Below are 13189 nucleotides of genomic sequence, written 5' to 3'. Positions count from 1 at the left end.
CAGGACACTTTACTCGGGGAATACCAGGTAATCATGGGGGCGAGGTCTTCTGGTGACATCACTTGAAGACCCACCCCCACGTTTAATTATCCTATGGGGAACATCTCTCCATGGGACACAACACTCACTAAATGACAGGTAAACATGGTGGCGGGATCCTCCAGTGACATCACCGGTGACCCCACCAGGTTTACCTCTCATTCCACGAGTGATGGGACACTTGCCCAATGACTGGTAAACATTGGGGTGGGATAACCCAGTGACATCACCGGAAGACCCCGAACCCATGTTCACCTGTCTTTCGGGCAATTGTGCATTATTTAAAAAATATTTATATAGGCAGGCAAATATGAAATTTTGCATTTGAGTATTTTAACATGTTTTCCGGTTTCTCTCTTTTTTCTTTTGTAAAAAGTCTGTTATTTACCATGCTCAATAACTCAAGATGAAATTTACACACAAGTAAATAAATGTAGCAGTAAATGTTCCCCTATGTCTCCCTCTACGAGCATCTCCTTCCAAATTTTAATTAGAGACAGAAAGGCTGATTTATTAAATTGGGGATCTACACTCAGTAACATTAGTATATTCACTTAAATTATCCAGGTGTTCAAAGTGAACATAGCTACAATTTGTTCAGTGAATTGTTTTAACTCCTTTAGTAAATCAGCATCAGAATAATTGAAAAAAGGAAGCCACTTTGCCTATACTCTCTGCCCAAAAAAACCCTGGTGTTTGGCAATGCTGTCACAAATGTATACAATATTACTGAACTACTAACAGAATAGCAGCTGTTAACTTTGTGATGTGTATGTTTGCTTTTGAAAAGTGAATGTTACTAAATAGAGTGCCCTTATTTGAAATATCCAATCAGGTGTTAGAAAAAATCCAGTTTTACTAATTGAATTAATCTGTGATTGAGTATTCAAAGTGAACACAGATCCACCAGCACTCATTTTGCAAAGTGAACATACGCTTTGCTCAGTGTGTAACATCCTCTACGTCTTTATTCAATCAAGCCCAATATATCTGCCTGTTTTATGAGTAGCTAAGCCCCAGACAAACAGACTTCCTATAGTAAATTGGTATATTGCTATAGTAAATTTCTATATATCTTGAGGACACTTGTGTTTTCATGAATCAGCCTGTTTTATGTTTGTTATCTTTCATTTGTCCTGGTATTCATGATGTGGCCAAAGCACAGTTAAAGCATTGCTTATATGTTTGAACTAACCTTTAATATCTTAGAATTGCTATTATTTTTTCCACAGCAAAGAATATCCTGTGATCTCAAAAAGCATCATGAGACAACGACTGGTATCAAGTCACCCAGGACAGCTGCCGAGCAAATCAGACCTTAATGCACTACATAGTAGCCACCAAGGCCTTCAGCATTATCAATATGAGAATGGGGCACACATACAATTTACTGCCTCTGATGCTCAGGATCTGCCACTCAACACTTTCACAGCGCAAAGAGATTCTGGGTTGTTCTATCACTGTTTAAAAAGAAGAGGTACTGTTAAACTATGTTTGACTAGAACTTAATTCATTACTTCTCTTGTTGGTTTTATGTCTTCACTCAATGGCAAGTTGTAGTACAGGGGAAATTATAAAGGATAATAAACTGCAAGCCTTATTCTGGTCAGATAAATGACTACTTTCTAGAAGTTTCAGTCACTTTTAACTTTTAACCTTTGAATTATAAAATGATTGCTGAGATTCCATGAATCACAGTGTAAATGTCCAGCATTGTTGCTTTCAGCCAGGTCTTTTCTACTAACATTTCATTTTCTTTTAAGTTTTTTTTAGCTTTATTTTAGACCATTTGTTTGCTAAAAACTAGGCAACATGTGTGGATAAAAGTTGATTATAAGCCATCTAATTGTCACAAATGTGCCTAGAGTATGGCTTGCATTAAATAAAATCTGCCACAAAATTGAGAAATTCAACCTAAGATATAATAAAAGAATTCATAAGCAAAGCTAACCATTTGTGAAGACATTATATCAAACCATCAGTAGATCCAGAGATATGGGCAGCTAAAGTTATATGCAATCCTTGACTTTTCTTGTAAATGTTCAATGTCATCTCCTACGACCACAGTCTTTGTATTGCATGTCCATGCCCACCTGCGCACTCAATACTTCCCATGTTTAACCCTGCTAATATAGATGAAGTCACTAAAATGTTTTCTAATGCCCATCTAACCACTTGCTCCCCAAACACCTTTTATTTGAAAATACTACAGTCACACTAACTCACGTCTTTAATCTCTCCCTCTCTACTGGCATCTTCCCCAACCCTCTAAAACATGCACTGGTCACCCCATACGTAATCCCTCACTGGACGAAAACAAATAAAAACCTGAGGCCCATTTCTTGACTCTCTTTACCTCTAAACTCCTTGGCTGCCAAGTCTACAACCACCTGAGCTGCCACCTCACAGAGAGTGACCTTCTTGATCTTCTTCAGTCTAGATTTTGCCCACAACACTCCACAGAAGCTGCTCTTCTTAAACTCACAAACCATTTATTAATGGCTAAAACCAATGGTCACTATTCTGTACTCTTACTCTTGGACCTCTCTGCTGCCTTTGATACAGTTGTTTACCCCCTCCTCCTCAAAAAAACCTGTTCCTTTGGTCTCTGTCATGGTTCTCATCTTAACTATCTCACCACACCTTCAGTGTTACTTACAACTTAAAAGGATCTGTCCTTGGACCTCTCTTATTCTCAATCTACACCTCCTCCATGGGTCAGCTTCTAGCTTTGTATGGCTTCCAATTCCATTTCTTGTCTGACAACTCTGAAATCTATCTAGTTACCCTCAGCTTACCCCATTAGTCTCTTATCTCATCACTAATTTGCTAAAAGACATATCAATATGGATGTCACCCCTATTTCCTCAAACTCAATCTATCCAAAACTGAGTTCATATTATTTCCTCCTCCACATGGCCCTTCCCTAACACAAATATCGGTCCATCCCCTCATGCCAGGGTGCTAAGTGTAGTCCTGGAGTCTAAACTCTCATTTCGGCCCCACATCCAATCACTGTCCACATCTTGCAACCTCAACCCACAAACATCTTCAAAATATGCTCCAAAAGATGACACCACTGGGGCGTGGTCGGCTACGGTTGAGAGTGGACATTGATCTATGCAGCGCCTACCACCCACTGTTCTTTACTCAGTTCTGTCAGCCTCACTGATTGGCACTGCTATTAAGCCTCAGAAAATGGAGAGCCCAAACCACCTGCCAGTTCCTCAAAAATTAAAAAAGAGAGGATCTCTGCCTACCTCACTGATAGCAGAACCCAGGACATAGCCAGCCTCCATTTTGTGGTTCTACCTCCCCTAACCCCTGTCTTGAGAGATACCCCTGCTGCTGAGAGAAAACCTGAAGGTGGAAGCAACAGCACAGGGTGACCCTCCCTCACTCCCCACTTCCTCTTCTTTGTCCTGCATTGGAGAGGTGCCTGAGGCACTGACACTCACACAACATGGGGGGCTGCCCTGGGAACTCAAACAATATTTGAATGATCCCTCAACTAAAGCAGATCTTGCAGCTTTCCCTTAACATGGGAAGACACACACAACGCAGGCCTCTCTTAGCTCAGATCTGCTGGGGGCAAAAATGGAGTCCCTGGAAACTCAAAAACTGAGGCCACGTCTGCACTGCATTCTGTACAGGTTAGGCTCAGGGAACAAAACCACAATTGAGGAACTCCTCCCACAACTTGATGACTATGAAAACAGGAGTCGCAGGAAAAATATTAGAATAAGTGGGCTACCAGAAACTATAAAGACCCCTGATCTGCTACCAACTTTGCTTACCATACTCAACAAAGTCCTGAATATACCCTTCCAGCAATCCATAGAAAACAAGCATGCTCATAGAGCATTGGTGCCTCAGAATTTGTGAATAAACTGAGTGATTTGCAAACTGGTTTGCTTTCAGGACAAGGACATCCTCATGAAAGGTATGCATAGGAGGCCCCATCTGGACTTTGAGGGAACCAAACATTTTTTCTTTCTCGACCTATCCTGACACACACTGGCACTCCACAAATTTGTGCACCCCTTTTGTAGGTTATTAGACAGGAGGGCACCACCTACAGGTGGGGTTTAACCTTCTGGCTTATTGCTACTAAGAAGATGGGTTACTGAGTCACTCCATGATAACAACAATTTTAGCACTCTCATAATTTAACCAATGTGGACTTTTCAGACTGGAGGGGCCTAGGAGACTTTACACACCTGCCAGAGTTGCAGGAGCCACGTTGCAAGAGGAATCGGGTCCACAATCAAACCTTTTCCACTTTGGCAAGAGCCAGGAAAGAGAGAGGAGTTGTCTTCTGGTTCTCCTTATTGTTTTGCTAGGAAGTCTCAATCTAGAACAACTCTAAAATGCCTCTTAGAACTCTGTTAGTTCTTGATGGTGATCTAAGATCTGTATATCTCCTAGGTTATAAGCATTTGAAACTTTTCTATCAGTCATGAAACTTGTTTGCCAGTTATCTTTTTATAGGCTGATATTATTACACATTACTTTACTAGCTTACACTGGGCGTCTTTTGTAGGAGCTGGATGCTCTTACATGGTCTATCCATTTCCCTCCTCCCACAGGTCATACTATTACGGGGTGTTTTCCCACAGGGGTTGCAGTTTCTGGGGTGGAGGCTCCCCTTAGTTCTTTTGGGTGGCTGTCACTGAGGAGGCTGCATTTACTGTAATATGATTCTCTTTTGTGTTCAATCTTCTGTTGATATTTATTCTATTGCAACACGTATCCCTAGTTGACACAAATTTTGAACTGTATATTTCTTATTTTCTTAGCCCCCATGTCAAGCTTTAAAATAATTACATTTACTCTGGAGTAACTGCAAATAAGTAAATGGCCTGGTGGGGGTCTTGTATTCATGTGCGGTCCCCGAGACACCTTATTACTTTCCACTTGCAAAGTGCACAGAATATTTGCTTTTAGTCAACTCCACAATGTCAGAGGTTCAGGTTCTCCATTTTAGCATAGCAGAGTCTGGTGGGAACTTTTCACTTTTAAACCGCACATTTTAATGCTCCAGAAAACTAATTTTACCTTTGGGTCAATTCCTAAATCACCCACTTACCTTTTTGACTGTTCTAAAATGGCAAAGAGTGTTGCCATAGCTATCTATAAGAATTGCCCTTTTGTCCTGGAGGACCACCGAATGGACTCTGATATGCTATGGTTAAAAGCAAACTGTATGGTAATCCATTGGTCACATTTGTTAACATTCACCCCACTAAATCCTGACAGGTCACCTTCTTGGATGGTGTTCCCCAGTAGGCATGATAATTCTCTTTTGGCTTCTTGCTCCTTGGAGGGTATTTTAGCATATGCATGAACTCGAAGTTGGACTCTTCATCTATTAAAAGCTTCTTGTCCGCTTCAGCATGGAAATACTTCTACAAATCCATCCTCACTCTCAGACTAGTAGATAGTGGGTGATGAACACTAATGACAAAAATTATACTTACTTTTCCCCTGTCCACCAATCATACACTAGATAAATTCTGGGCTGATCATCAATCAAAATAAACCTCATCACCTTCTCGGATAATGCCCCCGGCTGAGTGTCTCATTATGCCACCTTGCAAGGCACTCCAGCCCTGGACGTGGCATCTCAATGAGAATCTTCTGGACAATATGGCAGTAGGGGGGGGGGGGCAATTTGCATAACTGTTCAGCAATACTTTGTAGACAACAACTCAGGAGATGTATCCGAGTGTGTTTTGGGAAGCCTACAAAGCGGTGGTAAGAAGTGCCTTTAAAGCCCAAGCGACATCTTAAAAAAAACATTTCAGTCTGACTTGACCAATCCACTATCTCATACTAAGGACTTGTCTCATCAACACAAATCCAAGGGCGATCCCCAAGTTTGCAGACCATTAAACAAGTTGAGACTACAATTAAAGAACTTCTTAGACCAGCAAACTCAATAACTTAGGGGTGTGGCCCATAAACTTTATAACAAGGGTGAAAAATGTTGTTTAGAGCCCTTAAAATTAATCATGAGGGTACGCAGGTGCCCTATATCATATCAAGCTCAGGGACAAGCTTTACTCCTCCCAGATTCCCAAGCATTTTCAAGAGTTCTATCAGTCCTTCTACAACTTGACAACTGAGGAGAACAAGCTGGCCAGAACAAGACAAAGGAACTTAATAGTTGATTATCTTGAGGGGATTTCTGATCTGGAAAGAAACATTATGCTGGTCGAGATCCTACACGTGCTTAAAAACATGCCATCTAGGAAAAGTTCAGGCCCAGATGGGCTGACTAGATTTTTGTTGAAATATGTGGATACTCTGCTATCATATATGACATCCTTTTTAAACTTCCTGACTAGGAATGGACACGTTCCACAGGAAGCACTACTCACACACATTTTGGTTTTGCCCAAGGAGAATAAGGACCCTACCTTCTACCAATATATTGTTTCATCTCCTTTTTGAATGTGTACATAAAGATTCTAGCAAAAATCATGGCAAATCACCTTTGAGAATTTCTATGCAAGATTGTCCACAGGGACCAAGTAGGTTTTATCCCCGGTAGGGAAGGCAGAGTCAATTCTTAATGGGCGATTTCCATCATCCACTGGACCTGTGTACACCACATTCCCTGCCTTCTGCTATCTGATGCAGAAAAAGCCTTTGACAGGGTTAACTGGCTTTGGATTTCTATGCTCTGTGCAAACCCTAGGGCCCAGGTGAAGGTGAATCATGTCCCCTCTCTGCTGTTTACCATTTCAAATGGGACACAGCAGGGGTGTCTCCTGTCCCCACTGTTGTTTGTTCTTATGATAGAGGCCCGACTGAGCAAATTAGAATGAATCCTAACATTATGAGGGTGATGATGGGTAACATTGAACATAAACTTGCTAGATGTTGATGTTGTCACCAACCCACAGATAACTTTACCTAGTCCTAGGCAACTTTACCTAGTCATATGAAAGAGCTAGAGAGGTTTCAGAAACTTTCAAATTTCAGATTAATTTAGGGAAATCAGTAATTATGCCCCTAACATTTCACAAGAGAGCCAGTTCCATAGGGAACACTCATTTCCCTTTCAGTGGCAAACCAACCTGAACTGGAATCATCGGTGGTTCTTATGATAATGGACTGGCTATTGAAGATGCAAGAAATGCAACATGTAGAAGAGATTGTAGATATCAATATATTGAAAAGTAGTCACAATTTTATAATACCTGGGCATTGTGGATAGATGTTACCACATGACACGAATAAAAAATTGTTGCTGTTATTTCTTTGCTCATTTCTTCTATTATGCCATTATGGGAAAATGCGGGTCTTTCCTAGTTTTCTCCTTTTCATTCCCTCCTTCCCCTTTTCTTTTCTCATTCCCCTCCCCACCCTTCCATCTATGCTCTAGCATGCTTTTTGGGCTTCAGTAGGCTCCAGAAACAAACTCTCTTACTGGCTCTTGCAGACCTAATCTCTGCTTGCCCTACTGTCCCATGTACTGAGGTTATATTTAAAGGCATTCCCCCAGGATAACCTGGAGTGAGTGACATTGTTGGGGTTATGTGCCTATGGAAAATGTACCTTATTATGTAGCTGGATGTCTTTTTTTTTTTTTAATTAAACTATTTGCAACAGTGACCATGGGTAATGCACTAGGTGTTTGCGCCTCCTCTTCTTTTCTTTTTTATGTACCCGTTTTGGAGTTCCCTGCCTGAGGAGAGCAGCACGCCAGTCTTCCCATTCGGAGTGAGCGCTGGGCTGAATTTTTGTACTTTGGATGTCTATTTTTGCCTCATGCCCCTCTTGTCATGCTGTTACGTCTGGAAAATTGTCTAAATTAAGATTTATAGAAACATTTACACCACAAAGTATCCAATTCACTCTCGGGTTGTCTCTATTGCAGCTCCCTCTTTTACATAGGCTATCCCCCCTTCAGCCCATCATAAATGCAGCTGCCAGACATATCAGCCTTACCAACCAATCAGTATCTATTTCCACTCTCTGCTGATCCCTCCATTGGCTTCCACTCACCCAATGAATAAAATTCAAAACACTTACATTACCTTACAAAGCGATCCCCAACTCTGCCCCAGCTACATCACTAACCTTGTCTTTTTGTCCCAACCAAACCGTTCTCTTCAGTCCTCACAAGACCTCCTGCTCTCTTGCTCTCTCATCACCTCCTCCCACGCTTGCTCCCAGGACTTTTCCAGAACATCTCCCAACCTCTGGAACCCCATTACCCCAATGTGTCTGACTATCTCCTACTTAATCCACCTTTAGGTGATCCCTGAAAACCCACATCTTTAGAGAAGCCTATCCTGCTTCCAACTAATAAACCATGCTTTTACTGTCTCCATAAGCTTATCCCCACAGTTATTACCTTTTTTTTCACTTGATCCTCCCTCTTACAATGTAAGCGCCAACGAGCAGGGCCTTTTGATTCCACTTGTATTAAACTAAATTGTAACTGTACTGACTGTGTTCATTTTGTAAAGTGGTAAATAAATCCTCTATAATAAAAATGATAATATTAATATTGATCTGTGAGCCCATCCATCATAGGAAAACAGGAAGGCTTGGAGGGGAGACCAAGCTTAACTTGGCAAGATTTGCATATAACTTAAAATGCCTAATTTTCTCAATTTGACAATTTTTTTCTTCCAATTGACAAATTTATTTTAATATGCCACAAACAATAGATGATCATCGCCCAATATGACCTATTACAGTCTAACTGAAAATTGATCAAATATCTATAGGCACGCTACAACTCCCCCAGATACACTGACTGCTTTTATAGGCAAATTGATCAGCTGAGCTGATCCTGTAGTTTTCTCCCAAGATGAGCTGGTACCACAAGTGTCTCGTAAATATTTTTTCGCTTCCCTCACAGGTATAAACATGCACACTTTTGAGAACAGAACATTTATGTTTTTCATTGTTTATTCACTTCACCCAATGACAGCTGATCACATGATGTAAACAGAAGACGGTCACCGGCTTCTGTATAAGGGACATTGGTCCCACACTGTCCCCACAAGTACTGCAAACTTGTGCCCACCAGTGCCACCTACCAGTGCCAACTATTGCACCTACTAGTGCCCATCAGTACTGCTAACCATTGCCAGCTATCAGTGCCCATCAGTGCTGCCAATTAGTGCCTCATCATCAGTGCCACCTATCAGTGCTGCCTATCAGTGCCACCTAACAGTGTCTATCAGTGCCACCTATCAGTGCCCATCAGTGCCACCTATCAGTGCCGTCTATCAGTGCCCTTTAGTGCCGCCTATCAGTGCCCATCAGTGCCAGCTATCAGTGCCACCTATCAGTGCCCATTAGTGCCACCTATCAGTGCAGTCTCATCAGTGCCTTCTGATCAGTGCCCACCAGTGCCGCCTCATCAGCGCCCATCAGTGCCACCTATCAGTGCTCATCAGTGCCACCTTATCAGTGCCTACCTGTGCCCATCAGTGCAGCCTATCAGTATCCAGCAGTGCAGCCTCATCAGCGCACATCAATAAAAGAAAAAAATACCTGTTTAGAAAATTTATAACAAACTATGACATTTTTTCAAAATTTTCAGTCTTTTTCTGTTTGTTTAGTAAAAAAGATAAAAGAAAACCCAGTGGCAATAAAATATCAGAAAGAAAATATCAATAAAGAAATCTCTATGTGTTTAAAAAATATGATAAAAATTTCATATGGGTATAGTGTAGCATCACCGAGCAATTGTCATTCAAAGTGTGACAGCGCTGGAAGCTGAAAATTGGCCTGGGCAGGATTGAGGTATATGTGCCCTATAAGCAAGTGGTAAAGAAATATCTTTCAGCAGGATAGTTTGTGCAGCTCAGACCCGGGGCACAGAAACACCTTCATAATATTTGTTGCAAAAAGAGTGCATTTTGGTTAATAGTACCTATCATGATGTTGGCAAAACTGGAGTATGTCTTGTTTGTTCACCTATTTTACCTAAATTGCATTGATAATACATTTGAGCCCTTTTTCTAGTAAGATGCATAGTAAAAACAGTGCAACAGTGCAACAAGTCTGTTTAATTACTACAGATTAGGGAAATAATATTTGCTGCATATACTAGTAATAATAATAAAAATGGATTTAAAAGCATATATTTATGACTGTTAGTACTATTTATAATTTTACAGAAATAAATGAGTGGGCTGTTACAGAACCACCAGAGCAAACAAAGACACCAATGGATTTATTAAAGAAAATAGTCATCACTTCTAACTGGCCCCAAAATTAATGGCAGTGAAAAGCCTACACTGCTGTCTACAGTAAAGATAAACTGTAATTTCAGCTTATCTGAAAACCCTGTATAATTAATTATCATAGCCCACTATAAGTCATCTCTACTCCAGCCACCTATTTTGAATAATAGAATACAACCGAACATTTATTTTAGATATTAGACTTCCAGTTTTCTTTTTTTTTAATGATTTATCTACCCTGAATCCTAGTATGATTTACTTTTTACTTTTGAAAGTGCTTTAGGAGAGATAAACAACCATTGTAGAAAACCAAAATCAAATGGATAAGCAAATTATTTTTTTTTGATACATGTTGTAGTGTGAAAATAGGCAAATTGTTTGACAGTAAAGTCAATACCATAAAATTACTAAATGCAGAGCGATAGAAAATAACAATATTGGGCTTATTTTAAAAGATAATATTCTAAAATGTAGGGTGCAATTACTTAACCAAACAAGTGTTGGCTTTAATTAGTCTAATGTTAGAATAATAGAAGCCAGATTTGACAAGTTATGGTGAATCACTATGATTTTCTTTGCATCATGTTTAGTAATAAAATACATCAGATGACATTTTTTAAAATGGTTGTGTATCCAACAATGTGTAATTTGCATTTAAAAATATTAGCATATTAATATTAGGGCCTGTTTTGTGACCCCAATTAGAGATTTAGTTTTGTGTGTTAGTGCCAAAAAGCAATTGTAAACCTATTTTCCCAGTTGTGCAGCAACTGTGAGCACATATTTAGCAAAATTAACTTAACCTCAGAACTGTCGTACCACCTAGAAGTGCTAAAAAAGCACTTTTTAAACAAATATGCTTTTTTCACAAGTGGCAAATTAATTATGTAAATTGTGAACAGGAAATTTAATTGGCCCTTAACTTGCATTAAAAATAAAATAGGCAGAAGATTGGCAACTGCAGAGAACAAGGTAGTGTTGATAAATGTCTCACATTTTGCTTACAGAATCATTAAGTTGAAGTAGTACTACCACCTCCAAATATCGTGTTGACGAATCATATTGAGTCATATAATACTTTCCAAATGAATCAGGAAGTTTCATGGCATGCATTAAGCACTTCTCTAAATGCTTAGTTCTTTCTTTTACAGAGGGTGCACGCCACCTTGAGCTTCCTTGCAAGAGATCTTACCTAGATCCCTCTTCTTCTATGACAGACGATCACTACTTTCGATCCCCTCCACCGTATGACCAACAGATGTTGAGCCCACCTTATCGCAATGATGTGACACCCAGAGATGCATGCATGTACTCTACTTCAGGACCCGAAATTGGCGGAGTATCAGGAGTTGATGATTTACCTCCACCACCCCCACCATTAAGCTGTAATATGTGGACTTCTGTTGCACCTTACACAAGTTATAGTGTCCAAACAATGGAAACTGTACCATACCAACCTTTTCCGACTCACTTTTCCACCACCACCATGATGCCTCGCCTTCCAACAATTGCAAGCCAAGGATCGCAGCCTTCAAGTGAATCTCACTTTAGTGTCTACAATCAGCTTTCACAGTCTCAGGTACGGGAAAGAGTTCCCACTTCATCTTTTCCTAGAGAGAGAGTTCACCCTTCTCTGTGTGAAAGAAAACCTCCATCTCCTCACATAAACACAGCCAATGAGTTTTTATATTCTCAAAGCTTTTCTTTATCTAGAGAATCATCCCTACAGTATCATTCAGGCATGGGGACTGTGGAAAACTGGACCGATGGATGACTGCAGCTGCAACAGACTGAATACTCAAACTCCAGTCATGCTCTATTGACCAAGACAATCTATACTATGTTGTGTTAACACCTGTGAGTATCCTGCACTTAAGTAAACTCTTCTTCCATGATTCCAAAGGAATACTATACAGGGTAAAATTATCCATCAAGATGGCTTGTGTCTACCATGTACGCAACATTGAGTTGATCAAAACAGGTGCCATAGCAGATATTTGTAGGATTGAGAAAAAAAATACAATGATGAAATCACTAAAAATGTTTGCATGCTGAATAGCTATTTATATCTATACATATGTGTATATATATATAAAAGTATATATATATATATCTATCAAAAATGAGGCCGCGTTGAAGCTTTGCTTTTACAGATGATATGCTTAATAAAATTGTGAATGTTACCAGGGTTTTTGAAAACATCTATTTAAGATTTTTTATGTTGATGTAGAAAAAAACTAAAGTAAAGAGGGCTAATGGAAGTAAGTGAAAAAGCATTTATATCTATCAGACAATAATCTATACCATCTATGAGAAATCCAGCTTCATCCAAACAAATTGAAAATGTCATTTTTAAGATAGATCATAGATATTTTTTTGTCTATAATGAATGAATGAAGGGGGATAAAAGCACATTTTCTGATGATGCCACAGCTGCAGTTGTTTTCAATATCCGTATTTGAAGCTATAGATTATATTTGAAGCTGGTGTCAAGTCTAAATTTTAAGACTATATTCTTCAGTCTATCGCGTCCATAAATCATAAATCTTTTTTTCAGAAAAGTAGCCACACTTTCAGACATAATATAGATTTTTTGTTTCTTTATTGGTCATTTTTATTTCCTCTGGAATAGTGAAAAACATTAAAATGATGTGATTTGATTTTAAGTGTTTGCGTAATGATTGCTTTTTTTCATTTGAATTCCACCCAAAAGAGAAGATTGACTGAAAAGGGTAAGAATAAGCAATATATATTTGAAACATGTAAAAAGAGGTAACAATAACACAATACCAATGTTCGTGTTGTCTGTCATTTATTATTGTTATGATACTTATTACTCACGCTGGGGTAAAATATGTCCTGGAGCTGATAAGTTTTCATACATTTGCTGATATCCTTAGGGGTGAGTTTTCAACTAGAAACAAAATTTATTT

At 39.4% G+C, this 13189-nt stretch overlaps 1 protein-coding gene across 1 annotated transcript in view; it reads left to right on the top strand.

The window, feature by feature from the left end:
- The window catches only part of TBX4 (T-box transcription factor 4), a 233241-nt gene extending 220689 nt beyond the window's left edge, over window positions 1-12552 (top strand). The window contains exons 8-9 of the mRNA XM_082245737.1: window positions 1272-1516; window positions 11408-12552. Coding sequence (XP_082101863.1) covers window positions 1272-1516; window positions 11408-12030 — 868 coding nt within the window. The 3' untranslated portion in view covers window positions 12031-12552. The remainder of the gene's footprint in view (window positions 1-1271; window positions 1517-11407) is intronic.
- The last annotated feature ends 637 nt before the right edge of the window (window positions 12553-13189 follow it).

The sequence above is a fragment of the Pelophylax lessonae genome (assembly GCF_965119305.1).
Source record: "Pelophylax lessonae genome assembly, chromosome: 2".
Classification (NCBI taxonomy): Eukaryota; Metazoa; Chordata; class Amphibia; order Anura; family Ranidae; genus Pelophylax; species Pelophylax lessonae.
The sequence above is the reverse complement of the archived record's forward strand: the minus strand, read 5'-3'. Positions and strand labels throughout refer to the sequence as shown.